A 15,006-nucleotide genomic window follows, 5' to 3' on the forward strand; every position below is an offset into this window, starting at 1 on the left:
TCCTGATGGGAGAGACATCTTTATACTAAAAATTATAAGCTATCTTATAATATGAGGAGGTTCTACTGATTTCTGGTTAGATCTTTTCTGTTTTCACTACCTTGGTACTGTTTTTGAAATATTGTGTTGGCCAGAAAGTTCGTTCAGAAAAACCCAAACAAACTTTCTGCCAACCCAATATAAGCTATCAAAAGCTTTCAAGACTGCCTTTTTTTATTTCTTATTTTTGGTAGTCTCTACCTTGCTGGTGCCCTAAATATTTGGCAAACATGCTCTTCCAGATCTTTTCCTCAAAGTTGGACTGGATCCCCTCTTCTGTGCTCCCCCACCCCACTTGCTTTACCATCCCCCAATTCTGGCCAGCTGCATATTCATTGTCTTCTTCAATCAAGTGGTCATTCTATCAGAGCAGATAGCCTATCCCTCTTTGTATTCTTAGGGCACAGCTAGGTTTGGGCCTTGATGCATGGATTGTAAATGTCTGTTGATGGAAAAATGATTAGATAAAGTCAACTTTCAGAATCAGTTATCTTCAGACCTGAACTGATTCATGAAACACTGAGCACCTGCAGAAGTCTAGGCCAAAGGCTAGAGCTTTCTCAATGCTGTTCTTTCACTTTAGCGCTCCTCCTTTGAACTTCTCATATAGTGACTTTGTGGAAATTTGAAAAAGTTTCCCTCACTCCAGCACAGATGCCTTGATGAGAAAAGCAATTTTACCCTTGACCTGGCACAGTGAACAATATTCACAATCATACATAAGGTCATGCCCCTTGCACTGAGTATCATATGACACTTTTTATGATATAGGTATGTGGGAGGGGATAACCATGATGGAAGTTTGAAGATAGGAATTTGAGTATATATTCTGCTACTGACTCATTGTGTGGCCTCAGGTAAGCCCTTGCCCTTCTCTATGTCTAAGAAGTGAAGCAGTTACAATGTTCACCTTGGGGATTTTGGTTGGACAAAGCTGGAAGGATGCTCTTTAAACTTCTTAGAGTGGTGATGACTATTAGCAGCCTCCTTATACTTCTTACTTGAGGCCCAAAGGGTCTGAGTGACCAGGGTCTCTTCTCATCACAATCTATTTGGAAAGAAAGTGAGCTTCTGGGAACACCTTATGTCTAAAGCTAACATTTTCCATGTACTTCCAGCTAACACCTCTCCAATCTTTAGTTGGTGTTATGAATGAAAGTTTCATATTTTTCATGCATCTTCTCATATATCAAAGCACTATGGAAGCTACCTGAGGGTAGAATCTACTTTTCTTGCCCTTATTTACACCCCCTATATACACCACAGCCCAAAGAAGTCAAATACATATTGACTGAAATAAGGTATATGTGCATTGTGAAAAAAGACATGATTAAGAGACAGAATGTGTGATTAAAATCCTAGCTTTATGTGGCAGAAGATTGAGCAAGCTCAAGCTCCTTAATATGCAATTTCCTCTTCTTAAAAATTTGTGATCATAAGACCTATTTCAGCCTCCTTAACTGGAGTGCCAAGGGCATTCAATGAAACAAAAAAAAGGTGAACATGTTTGGAAACTGAAGTGTCATTCATATGTGAAGAATACTTTTGAGAACATACTAGTAACGACCATAGGGGAGAGGCATTTTCTCCCAGAGACCAGGGTCCTAATATGTCCATATTGTTCAGTAAAACATTACTTCAATCCTCTTGTGAACACCTTACACATCAAAGAATCACCATGTCGTGGATAATTAGAGCTGGGAGGGCCCTTGAAGACAGATCAAGTGTAGCTCCCTGATGTTGCAAATAAACTTGAGACCCAGAGAGGGAAGGCATTTCTTCAGGTCTTATAAGACATCAAAACCAGGCTAAGAATCCAGACCTATAATTTGTGGTGCTGGGTTCTTACCTATCCAGTTCATCATCCAAAGGTTGGTAGTTGACCTCATAGCACTCTATTCTCTTTAGAAAATCTTCCAGAACCTTTTCACGATCACAGTCTATATAATCAGGACTGCCAAGTTTCACTTGCTGGAAGAAAGGAGAAAGAACCATGGGAGACAGAGATTCTGATGGTGCCCTTGGGAAGAGCTCTTAGAGGTCACTGAGTACAATATCCCTCATCATAAAGATGAGGAGATTGAGACTTAGAGAGAGGGCCTTGCTCAAGTTTACAAAATCAGACAGTTGAAGAGAATCTGAATGGTATAACCCCTCATTCCTTATCTCTGTGTGCCCAAACAAGGTCTGTTACATTATATTCAGTTCTAGAATACACAGTTTAAGATAATCATTTATAAATGGACTGGAAATTGTGGTGTGACAAGTGGTTGAAGAAGAGGAACAGGAGATCTTGACCAGGGGTCATAATGGCTTACATGTATCAAGTGTTTACTGGGGTAACTTAGCATATGTTGGCTTTAGATTTCTGAAGAGCTGGCATCTTCTAATCCCTTAGGATCTAACTTCTCTACCCATATTCTCCATCTCAGTGAATGGCACTATCATCTACTCAAGTCAGTTCAGTTCGGTTCAGTCACTCAGTCGTGTTTGACTCTTTGCGACCCCATGGACTGCAGCACACCAGGCCTCCCTGTCCATCACCAACTCCGGAGTTTACTCAAACTCATGTTCATTGAGTCAGTGATGCCATCCAACCATCTCATCCTCTGTCATTCCCTTCTCCTCCTGCCTTCAATCTTTCCCAGCATCAGGGTCTTTTCAAATGAGTCAGTTCTTCGCATAAGTATTGGAGTTTCAGCTTCAGCATCAGTCCTTCCAATGAATATTCAGGACTGATTTCCTCTAGGATGGACTGGTTGGATCTCCTTGCTGTCCAAGGGACTCTCAAGAGTCTTCTTCAACACCACAGTTCAAAAGCATCAATTCTTCGGTGCTCAGCTTTCTTTATAGTCCAACTCTCACATCCACACATGACTACTGGAAAAACCATAGCTTTGACTAGATGGACCTTTGTTGGCAAAGTAATGTCTCTGCTTTTTAACATGCTGTCCTAGGTTGGTCATAGCTTTTCTTCCAAGGAGAAAGTGTCTTTTATTGTTATGGCTGCAATCACAATCTGCAATTTGATCTCTGGTTCTTCTGCCCTTTCTAAATCAGTCTGTACATCTGGAAGTTCATGATTCACGTACTGTTGAAGCCTGGCTTGGAGAATTTTGAGCATTACTTTACTAGCATGTGAGATGAGTGCAATTGTGCTGTAGTTTGAGCATTCTTTGGCATTGCCTTTCTTTGAAATTGGAATTAAAACTGACCTTTTCCACTCCTGTGGTCACCGCTGAGTTTTCCAAATTTGCTGGCATATTGAGTGCAGCACTTTCATAGCATCATCTTTTAGGAATTGAAATAGCTCAACTGGAATTCCATCACCTCCACTAGCTTTGTTCATAGTGATGCTTCCTAAGGTCCACTTGACTTCAGACTCCAGGATATCTGACTCTAGGTGAGTGATCACACCATCGTGATTTTCTGGGTCGTGAAGATCTTTTTTGTATAGTTTTTCTGTGTATTCTTGCCACCTCTTTTTAATATCTTCTGCTTCTGTTAGGTCCATACAATTTCTGTCCTTTATTGAGCCCATCTTTGCATGAAATGTTCCCTTGGTATCTCTAATTTTCTTGAAGAGATCTCCAGTCTTTCCCATTCTATTATTTTCCTTTATTTCTTTGCATTGATTACTGAGGAAGGCTTTTAAAAAAATCTCTCCTTGTTATTCTTTGGAACTCTGCATACAAATGGGTATATCTTTCCTTTTCTCATTTGCCTTTCACTTCTGAGTCTTAAATGAATCTGAGAGGCCTCCTAGTTGTGTCTCTTTCTATCATCCCCCACCTCTTAGAAGGTACCTCTTAGAAGGTACCTCACTATATAGAAGGTATATATAGTGAAGATATACCTTCACTATATTTTCTAAATAGCTCCCCAAATGGCCTCCATTCTCTCCTTCCTGGATGCTCACTCTAGCTTGTGACAAGTTGCTCTGTTTAGAGTTTACTTTCCCTTACTAGTAGCAAGAAGAACAGTTCCAATGTGCACACTTGAATATGGAATTCCTCTACTTGAAACCCTTCACTATTTCCTTATCTTTTTTAGGACAAAGTATGAGATATTTTGGGCTTGTCAGGAGGCACTAGTTGTAAAAACCCACCTGCCAATGCAGGAGACATAAGAGACACAGGTTCGATCCCTGGATCAGGAAGATCCCCTGGAGGAGGACATGGCAACCCACCCCAGTATTCTTGCCTGGAGAATCCCCATGGACAGAAGAGCCTGGTGAGCTACAGTCCATAGGGTTGCAAAAAAATTGAACATGACTAAAGTAATTTAGCATGCATGCATGAAATATTTTAGCAGGTGACACATGGCTTGTTATGATTGTGCCCTGAATGATTTCTTCATCCTCATCTCCCATTGCTCTTCTAGTCCTCCACACACTTTACTTTAGCCAATCTAAGCTATTTCTAGTTCCCCCAAGACATCGTACTTAGTATATGCCATTCCCTTATTTTCCATTCTTTACCTCCTAAATACCTATTCATTCTTCAATATGCAGGTCAACTGTTATCTTCATTAAGAAGCTTTCCTATGCAAGGTTAGTTCCTCAACAGCCTTCCACAGCCTCCTTTGTTCATTTATCTCAGCACTGATCTCACAGAGTTATATCTATTACATTGTCAGTCTCCCTCATTAGACTGTGAGTTCAAGGCTGGACTCTCCTTTATCTATTTCTGTCTCTAATACCCAGAATGGTTCAGTCCAGGTGTTTGGATTCAATTTATGTTCAATCAACAAATGTATGGACAGGTGGGTGGATGAAAATGAAAGAGAGGATTTGGACATATTCTATGCCTCAAGAGGCAAAAATAGGACCAATGAGTGGAGATTATAGGGAGTCAGATTTCAGCTTGATTGGACTGCATTTAATGAAGGCAGTAAGCCTCATCATTGGAGGTACAAAAAGAAAATCTAGACAAACATTTAGCTAAGATTTCAAGTTTCTGATGAAACACTGAAGGAGGTGATCTTTAAGGTCTCCTCTGTCCCCAAGATACAGTAATTTAATGAAATAGGAAACAATAAAATGTGGTGAGTGTTCTAAATCTAGACCACATGCCTGGAATCTAAGAGCAGTGATAAATTTGATACAAATTGTGGGGCAGAAAAAAAGAGCTTTCAAGACAGATAGACAGACCTGAGGTTCAGTCCCAGTTTTGTCTCTTCCTGGCTGTATGAACTCTTGAAAACTTACTTCTCCCCTTGGAACCTTAGTTTCCTCTCTCCAGTACTAAGAAGAATTTCACAGAATCATTGTATGTCAGGATGGTGAAGGAATACTTCCTATAGGAAGTGGGAGGAGAAGCTCATGGAAAAACACCTCCTTTAACTACAGAGATATTTCTAGGCATGATCCAAATCTGAGACAAAGCCAGAAAGATAAAAACCAATACAGTATACTAACACATATATATGGAATTTAAAAAGATGGTAATGATAACCCTATACGCAAAACAGAAAAAGAGACACAGATGTACAGAACAGACTTTGGGACTCTGTGGGAGAAGGTGAGGGTGGGATGTTCTGAGAGAATAGCATTGAAACAAGTATACTATCAAGGGTGAAACAGATCACCAGCCCAGGTTGGATGCATGAGACAAGTGCTCAGGGCTGGTGCACTGGGAAGACCCAGAGGGATGGGATGGGGAGGGAGGCGGGAGGGGGGATTGGGATGGGGAATACATGTAAATCCATGGCTGATTCATGTCAATGTATGGCAAAAACCACTACAATATTGTAAAGTAATTAGCCTCCAACTAATAAAAATAAATGAAAAAAAAAATAAGCTTCAACTAAAAAAAAAAAAAAAAAAAAAAGAAAGAAAGAAAGAAAGAAAAGGTGACTGGTGCTCCTTACCCTGATGTTTTCTGCAATGACGTCAGGGTCATTACAAATGGACTCAATGAAAAAGACCTATACGAGAAACAAAAGAGAGATTTCAGCAAGGAATTATGTTTGGTATGAACTAAACATAACTTGACCTCTTCTCAATGACTCTGAGCCATCTTTAGAGGCATTTCTGACAATGTAATTTCATATAGTGGTACTTTTAGGATTCTGAGTTTTATGAGGCAGATTGGCCCTAAATTGTAGTGATTCCATCTCCTCCTTCCTCATACCCACCCAACTGTGTCAGCTTCTTAGTAATGCCTTATGTGGCATCCCTTCTTTCCTGTTATGTTCTGTTTTTATGTTTCTAACTCTGATCTGGAAAGCCCTATAACTCAATTACAATGCTGAGCCTATGGTAACTGATTTGGCATCTCTGTCCCCTGGTTTGGCTTTCTTTGGGGTTTGCTCATAGATTAGTAGGATCTAGATAAGAGTTTAAGAGTTACTCTACCTTGTAACCATGTTCTTTAGCAAACTGCAGAATCAGTGACCGTCGTTCTCTGGTAGTGTTGGTGGCATCAAAAACCTAGAGGCAGAAAATTGCAGAAGAAGGTAAACAGAAAATTGCAGAAGAAGGTAAACTTCCAAACTCATTCTATGAGGCCACCATCACCCTACTTCCAAAACCAGACAAAGATGCCACAAAAAAAGAAAACTACAGGCCAATATCACTGATGAACCTAGATGCAAAAATCCTTAACAAAATTCTAGCAAACAGAATCCAACAACATATTAAAAAAATCATTCATCATGACCAAGTGGGCTTTATCCCAGGAATGCAAGGATTCTTTAATATCCACAAGTCAATCAATGTAATACACCACATTAACAAATTGAAAGATAAAAACCATATGATTATCTCAATAGATGCAGAAAAAGCCTTTGACAAAATTCAACATCCATTTATGATTAAAACTCTCCAGAAAGCAGGAATAGAAGGAACATACCTCAACATAATAAAAGCTATATATGACAAACCCACAGCAAGCATCACCCTCAATGGTGAAAAATTGAAAGCATTTCCCCTGAAATCAGGAACAAGACACAGGGTGCCTACTCTCACCACTACTATTCAACATAGTTTTGGAAGTGTTGGCCACAGCAATCAGAGCAGAAAAAGAAGTAAAAGGAATCCAGATAGGAAAAGAAGAAGTGAAACTCTCTCTGTTTGCAGATGACATGATCCTCTACATAGAAAACCCTAAAGACTCTACCAGAAAATTACTAGAGCTAATCAACGAATACAGTAAAGTTGCAGGATATAAAATTAACACACAGAAATCTCTTGCATTCCTATACACTAACAATGAGAAAACAGAAAGAGAAATTAAGGAAACAATACCATTCACCATTGCAACAAAAAGAATAAAATACTTAGGAGTATATCTACCTAAAGAAACAAAAGACCTATACATAGAAAACTATAATACACTGATGAAATAAATCAAAGAGGACACAAACAGATGGAGAAATATACCGTGTTCATGGATTGGAAGAATCAATATCGTCAAAATGGCTATACTACCCAAAGCAATCTATAGATTCAATGCAATCCCTATCAAACTACCAACGGTATTTTTCACAGAACTAGAACAAATAATTTCACAATTTGTATGGAAATACAAAAAACCTCGAATAGCCAAAGTAACCTTGAGAAAGAAGAATGGAACTGGAGGAATCAACCTGCCTGACTTCAGACTCTACTACAAAGCCACAGTCATCAAGACAGTATGGTACTGGCACAAAGACAGAAATATAGATCAATGGAACAGAATAGAAAGCCCAGAGATAAACCCATGAACCTATGGTCACCTTATCTTCGACAAAGGAGGCAAAGATATACAATGGAAAAAAGACAACCTCTTTAACAAGTGGTGCTGGGAAAACTGGTCAACCACCTGTAAAAGAATGAAACTAGAACACTTTCTAACACCATACACAAAAATAAACTCAAAATGGGTTAAAGATCTAAATGTAAGACCAGAAACTATCAAACTCCTAGAGGAGAACATAGGCAAAACACTCTCCGACATAAATCACAGCAGGATCCTCTATGACCCACATCCCAGAATTTTAGAAACAAAAGCAAAAATAAACAAATGGGACCTAATGAAACTTAAAAGCTTTTGCACAACAAAGGAAACAATAATTAAGGTGAAAAGACAACCCTCAGATTGGGAGAAAATAATAGCAAATGAAGCAACAGACAAAGGATTAATCTCAAAAATATACAAGCAACTCCTCAAGCTCAACTCCAGAAAAATAAATGACCCAATCAAAAAATGGGCCAAAGAACTAAACAGACATTTCTCCAAGGAAGACATACAGATGGCACAAAAAGACATGAAAAGATGCTCAACATCACTCATTATCAGAGAAATGCAAATCAAAACCACTATGAGGTACCATTATACACCAGTCAGGATGGCTGCTATCCAAAAGTCTACAAGCAATAAATGCTGGAGAGGGTGTGGAGAAAAGGGAATCCTCTTACACTGTTGGTGGGAATGCAAATTAGTACAGCCACTATGGAAAACAGTGTGGAGATTTCTTAAAAAGCTGGAAATAGAACTGCCATATGACCCAGCAATACCACTTCTAGGCATACACACTGAGGAGACCAGATCTGAAAGAGACACGTGCACCCCAATGTTCATCGCAGCACTGTTTATAATAGCCAGGACATGGAAGCAACCTAGATGCCCATCAGCAGACGAATGGATGAGGAAGCTGTGGTACATATACACCATGGAATATTACTCAGCCATTAAAAAGAATTCATTTGAATCAGTTCTAATGAGATGGATGAAACTGGAGCCCATTATACAGAGTGAAGTAAGCCAGAAAGATAAAGACCATTACAGTATACTAACACATATATATGGAATTTAGAAAGATGGTAACGATAACCCTATATGCAAAACAGAAAAAGAGACTCAGATGTATAGAACAGACTTGTGGACTCTGTGGTAGAAGGCGAGCGTGGGATGTTTCAAGAGAACAGCATCGAAACATGTATATCTAGGGTGAAACAGATCACCAGCCCAGGTTGGATGCATGAGACAAGTGCTCGGGCCTGGTGCACTGGGAAGACCCAGAGGGATCGGGTGGAGAGGGAGGTGGGAGGGGGACCGGGATGGGGAATACATGTAAATCCATGGCTAATTCATTTCAATGTATGACAAAAACCACTGCAATGTTGTAAAGTAATTAGCCTCCAAGTAATAAAAATAAATGGAAAAAAAAAAAAAACCTAGAGGCACACGATGAGATTGGTTTGCTTTAAATCTAGTTCTGCTTTAAATCTATGCCTACTCTTTGACCATCCCTATGCTAAGCAAACAGCGTCAAGGAGAAGATAAAACTTGACCAGAGTTTTGAAGGATTTGAAATGACTTATATCAATTTCTCAAGCATTCATTGAGCCTTTGTTGTCTGCCCAGAAATGTAGCGGACTCTGTAAGCATAATAAGGCCAGAGGAAAATTGTGGAATTCTATTAGGGCCATTTTACAGGTTAAATAGCTGAGACTTAGAAGAAGGGTTTCTTTTACCCAAGGCCACTGAGACTTACTGACAAAGCAGAGTTGAAACTGATTTTCTCAGCTCCTAGGTGAAGCTTCTTCCCTCCCTATCATTTTGGAGTTCTTTGAAGCCTTTTTAGAATTTCCAAATTCTATATCAGAGGTTTATGAGATTAAATTGACTAGGTGTTTAGGTAAATCTCTAGGACTCAAAAATGTTTGTATTGCAGTCAAATTCTAGTGTAGTCCTGCTGAATTCTTGGGAGTAGAGTGGTAGACTATATTGGTTAGGAGTCTAGATTCTGGAGCTATACAAGCTGTATTCCAGTTCTGGCCTACCCTTTGGGAAAATATTTAACTATTTGGTCTTTCTGCACTACATTTTTCGGGGGTATAAAATGGAGTATAGTAAAAAAATAGTTATCTTGTGGGGGAGGGTGGAATTAAATTAATACATGCAAAGTGCTTAGAATAATGTATAGAGCATAATAAACACTCAGAATATATTAGCTCTTCTCCATCCCAACAGAAACCCAAAAGAAAATGCAAATTTCCTTACTGCAACACGACCTTCCTCATGGCTGAGATAGCTATGAACATCTTTCAGGGCTGCTAGGGCACACTGCCTGAAAAAGATGAAGAAAGAAACAGAGACAGCTACTATGTCCAAGATGGGTTCCTCTCTATTCTGCATTATCTTTTGCACTATATCTCATATGTCATACATTAAATTATTCATCTGTTGAATATCTACAAAGGGTGTTCTATGTTCTAAGAACTATGACAAGCACAGAGAAGCCACACAGTTGAAAATGGTTCTGAGTAGACATTTTGGGGCATAACATACCCAGGAAAAGTAGACTAATGACCGAGCCATACTATTAAGGGCTCCAAACCTTGAACTAATAGTGCTCAAACTGAATTGGGTCTTGAACCCAAGAAGAGCCTGAATACATAGTCTGTGAAGCAAAAGGCATTCCTGGCATATATAACAGGGCAAACACAGGTAACATGATGGAAATGTATTTACGCTTTTGGCAAAAATCTGTTTAGTGATTATTCTTTCTTTGTTGGGTTTCATTATGAGGATGTAGATCAATAAATGAGACTCAGGCACTGCTCTGAAAGTGTTCAGAGTCTTGTAGAGGACGAACACCTTGAGGTTGAATGGATGAGATCGGAGTGGGCCAAACTACTAAGACTCTTATTTTAAATGCTAGGCTAAATTTCTACTCTTTCCTGTCAGAAGTAGGAAACTGTTAAAAGTTCTTAAGCAAGGGATGGATATGACCAGAGATAGACTTTGATTAATATAGTGTAAGGGTTGTCTTAACTCTGCTTTGAGAGTCTAGATGGTCTCCTTACTAACTCAAATTGCTCTGCTCTTCTCCCCTCTCATCTGAATAGAGGCCTCCCTCAGCCAGGGGGCAGCAAAGGTCTTTAAAATGTTAGGTACTCACTTCCTGATAAGTAGTGCCTCCATGTTGTCGGGAAGAAAGAATTCGTAGTTCTTGTAGCTCACTGCCTCTCGTCGATATTGGCCTAAATTAAACACTGAAAGCAGGAAGCCCTGGTGAAGTGGTTGGGATGATCCCGGTGGCAAAAAAAAAAAAAAAAAAAAAAAAAAAAAAATCCTCTCTGGGAGGGATCTCAGAGGTAAAAGAAGGTATAGTTTCTAATTATATAACATGTATACAAAGCCTCAAATTATGGCGTCCAGCTCACTTACTCCTCACAACAACCTTAAAAAGTAGTAATCGCCGTTTCCATTTTAAAAACGAGAAAATGAAATTTCAGAGAAAGGAAGTAACTCTCATAGTGGAGAGCTGGGATTCAAACACAGGTCTGTTTGGTTCCAAAGCTGGTGATCTTTCTACTATTCCATTTTATCATAAACTACAAAGCTTTTAATGCCCCACTCCATTGGAGAGATAAAGAAACTGGGATCCAGGGAGTAAACCAAGGGTCAAACATTGAGCAAGCTGGGGACATAACTAGACTTAGCCTTCTGATACCTAGTCCAATGCTATCATATTTTATGCATCAGTATAGAGAACCTAGATTTGTTGAACTTTTTAGGCCACACTTTCCCATTTGTAGTGGTAAAAACCAGAGAGGAAGGAGGGAAAGGGGGAACAAGGGGATAACAGGCAAACATGTAATGTACTATTTCATTCATTCATCCAACAAATATTTTCTCATGTCTACTTTGCAAATCAGGACATGAGTTCTGGGGTCTCAGAGATGAATCTGATTTGCATGATGGATCCACAAGAAGCTCACCATCCAGAAGGCAGGACAGAGAGTAAACCAGTAAACAGAGAGCTCTCATTCAGTTTATTAAGTGCTCTGACAGAGTCATGCAAAAGAGTAAGGGGGGAGGAAAGACTAACTAAACTTAGAGTAGTCTCAAAAGCTTATTTTGGAGAAAGCAGCATTTGTACCAGTCTTTATAGGAAGGCAGACCTTTTATAGGCAGGCATGGTGTGTGGGAGAGGGGAACAAAGACATTCCAGGTAGAGGAACAGTTTGAGCAAAGGTGTGGCATTGGCAGAACGCAGAACATGAGTCATCCAATTGTGAGTGAGGCCTGTGAGCCTGGCAGAGGCCAATCATGGAGAGCCTTGAATGAATGATAGGCTAAGGAGCCTGGATTTAAACCTGCCAGTCAAGGGAACCCTTGGTAGCTATAGATATGGGCAGCTATGTGTTTGAAACATGACACTGAGGGTCTCTGTGTGAGTGGAGCAGATGGGAAGCAGGTGCATAGGAGCAGAGACCCATCTGCCACCATCACATGTGCCCCTACACTCAGCAGAGGCTCCTCAGAGCCTGCAGTCCTACAAGAACTATTCCTTCTCCCCTTCTCTTCTGCCAATGTCCTATTCCCCCCACAAGACCCACCCAGCTCAAATATACCACATATGGAAGATTTCACTGCCTTCCAGGTGGTGATTTCTTCTGTGAGACCCTCAGTACCCTGCTCTGGGATTCTTCAGTGACATGTATTCTTATGCCCTCCAGCTAAATGGAGAAATCTTTAAGGACAGGGTGTGAATATCATCTCCTTTTGCATGTCCAGTGCATAGTATGGGTTTTGGCACATGGAGGACCAGTGGGAAACTCACCAGTGAATGAGAAAAACAGAAAGTAAATGAAGGGAAAGAAGAAATGGGAGAAGGAGAGGAGAAGACTGGAGAGAGGGAGGGAAGGGGGCAGATAGATAGGGTGTTGGGATGGTCAAGAGAAATGAGAGGAAGAACATGGAGGGGAGTACAGGGCCAATGTGGGTTCTCTCCTCTTCCCATCAGTAGTGCCAAGTATCAGACAGTGAGTGTCAGTGTCAGGCACAGTGAGTGTAAGGCTTTGGAATCAACCAGATGTGGGTTCATATCTTGGTTCCATCACCTTGGTTGATGTTACATACATGTGTTGTGTTCCATCACATGGTGACCATGTGCCTTCAGACAAGATGCATCAACTGTTGAGTGTTAGTTTCATCAACAGTGGGATGATGATAATACTAGTTCCTCCCACATGGGAGTTTTAGAGCTTAAGGATAGATGTGAGTTCTTTTAGGGCAAGGGTTGTATCTTACTTGTTTTTGTTTGCCCAACATCCAACAAGGGCCTTGACACAACTGTGCTCAACAAATAATTAATGACTGAGCAAATGAATGCCTGAGAAGAACTTTTTTCTGTACTGGGGAGCAGTGCTCCATTCCATAAGAGAGACAGGCTAAGCACTTGCTTAGTGTACCAGTAAAGACACAGCCCCAGTAAAAGTTTTCAGCCAAGTGGATATGCATTAAAAGTATTAACATAGTCATTAGGGGATAAATTTAAAAAATCGGTAGACTTTTTTACATTTACTGTTTTTATTCTGAATTACATATGATGCAGGGGCACCCTAACTTTGAGCGTTTAGAGCCTCCAAATGTCTTAATTTTGTCCTACTTGAGCAATAGAAATGAATAAGATCTAATCTCTTACCCCAGAGCAGCTCCTGGGGCGAGAGACCCAGACACACAACACACTATGTAATTAGTGTTGGATAGAGGGGGCTGTAGAAAGCATTGGTGTGGGAGCCCAGAGAAGCATGGTCCTAGGGAGAACAGAGGAGCCAAATAGGAATGGGGATATAGGATGGGGAGAGAGAAATCAAAAGGAGAATAGAAGAGAGTGATTGCTGAATAAGAGATAATAAGCAGAAAAGAGATCACATGGGGGAGAAAAGAAAGCTGGAAGCAGGGAGTGTGGGAGGAGGCTGACAGGCTGTGAAGGAGACCCCTCTGGAGGCGGAAAGAGGCAGGGTCACTTCCTGCTGGAGAGGGGGAGAAGCAAGGCACAGACCTAAGGAGAGGCTTGGAGACAGGACACTTTCTGGACTGGAGAAGTGAGCTAAAGTGCCCTGCTATACTGAAGAGCTTGTGGGGGCCTCCAGGCTGGGGTTTCAATGTGCTTGACTCTATACATCCATATGTTCTGAAGGGAACCTTAAGGTTGTAAAGAAATGATAATGCTAATAAAATAGTATTATTGATGTAATATTAATAAAAATGGTAATAAGAATAATATGTTATTGATAGAGTGATTTTGAGGTCTTACAAAATAGACCTCCTTTGAAACAGATATTTAATCTTATTAATTTTCCTATACTTAGCCCCTAGCATAAGATTTGGCACTGGATATGTACTGAAGAAATTGTAAAATTTGTGAAGGTGGTAGTAGCAGTAGTAGAAATAGTAGTAGCAGTTATAGTAGTAGTAGTAGTAGCAGTAATAATATTAGTAATAGTCTTAGTACTGTTAATACTGGTTTGAGACATTCCTGTACTAGTGGTTTTGCTCTTTTGAGATTAGCTACCTTACTCTATACTCCATCAGTGTTCTATAGAGGGCTGTAGAACAAAGGGTTTCAGAGACATACCTTTAGTTGGTGTTCCTATCCAGTTGAGATAGCGCGTGAGCTTTGTTGAGATGTAGGTCTTTCCTCGAGCTGGTAAACCCACCATGATCACCATCGTGGGGGAATTTGTAAACTGTGGTATGGATGCTGGAAGACAAACAGAGCTTCAAATCTTATCCTCAGATTCACATGATACTAAGTTATCATCACAGAGATGTAAAATTTAAGAGAGTCTCTCTCTAACATTTATATAACAAGGAAAAAAAGCTAGAAAATTGGAAATTTTCATCATTTGAATTCATGAGCAAACTGAGATTGCAATGCAAAATGCTAACCTCAAATCTGTAAATGCAGGCATCTACAGGGAGAAACAGGGCCCAGGTATTTGCTTACCTTTTAAAGATACTACTGAATAAATATAAATATAAGAAGTTACAGCTAGATTCCTGAGGAGTTTCAGGGTGGTGGAGGAATTAGACAGAGAGCTCAACTTCCTCCCAATAAATGCATTAAAAATCCATCTGCATATGGGATAACTCCTACAGAATACCTCCTGAACACTGACAGAAGAACCTACACTTCTAAAAAGGGAAGTTAATCTCTTCAGAATAAGTGTGTGAATTTCTTTGA

At 40.0% G+C, this 15,006-nt stretch overlaps 1 protein-coding gene across 4 annotated transcripts in view; it reads right to left on the reverse strand.

Moving 5' to 3' along the window:
* PFKFB1 (6-phosphofructo-2-kinase/fructose-2,6-biphosphatase 1) overlaps nt 1-15,006 on the reverse strand; it is a 100,557-nt gene that overhangs the window by 22,683 nt on the left and 62,868 nt on the right. For all 4 annotated transcript variants that reach the window (XM_070462811.1, XM_020913155.2, XM_020913157.2 and 1 more), the window contains exons 2-7: nt 14,398-14,523; nt 10,930-11,023; nt 10,029-10,095; nt 6,398-6,472; nt 5,911-5,967; nt 1,889-2,010 (exon numbers count right to left, since the gene is read on the reverse strand). In XM_070462811.1, the coding sequence (XP_070318912.1) occupies nt 1,889-2,010; nt 5,911-5,967; nt 6,398-6,472; nt 10,029-10,095; nt 10,930-11,023; nt 14,398-14,523 (541 nt within the window). The remainder of the gene's footprint in view (nt 1-1,888; nt 2,011-5,910; nt 5,968-6,397; nt 6,473-10,028; nt 10,096-10,929; nt 11,024-14,397; nt 14,524-15,006) is intronic.

Source organism: Odocoileus virginianus, unplaced genomic scaffold, assembly GCF_023699985.2.
Source record: "Odocoileus virginianus isolate 20LAN1187 ecotype Illinois unplaced genomic scaffold, Ovbor_1.2 Unplaced_Scaffold_14, whole genome shotgun sequence".
Taxonomy (NCBI): Eukaryota; Metazoa; Chordata; class Mammalia; order Artiodactyla; family Cervidae; genus Odocoileus; species Odocoileus virginianus.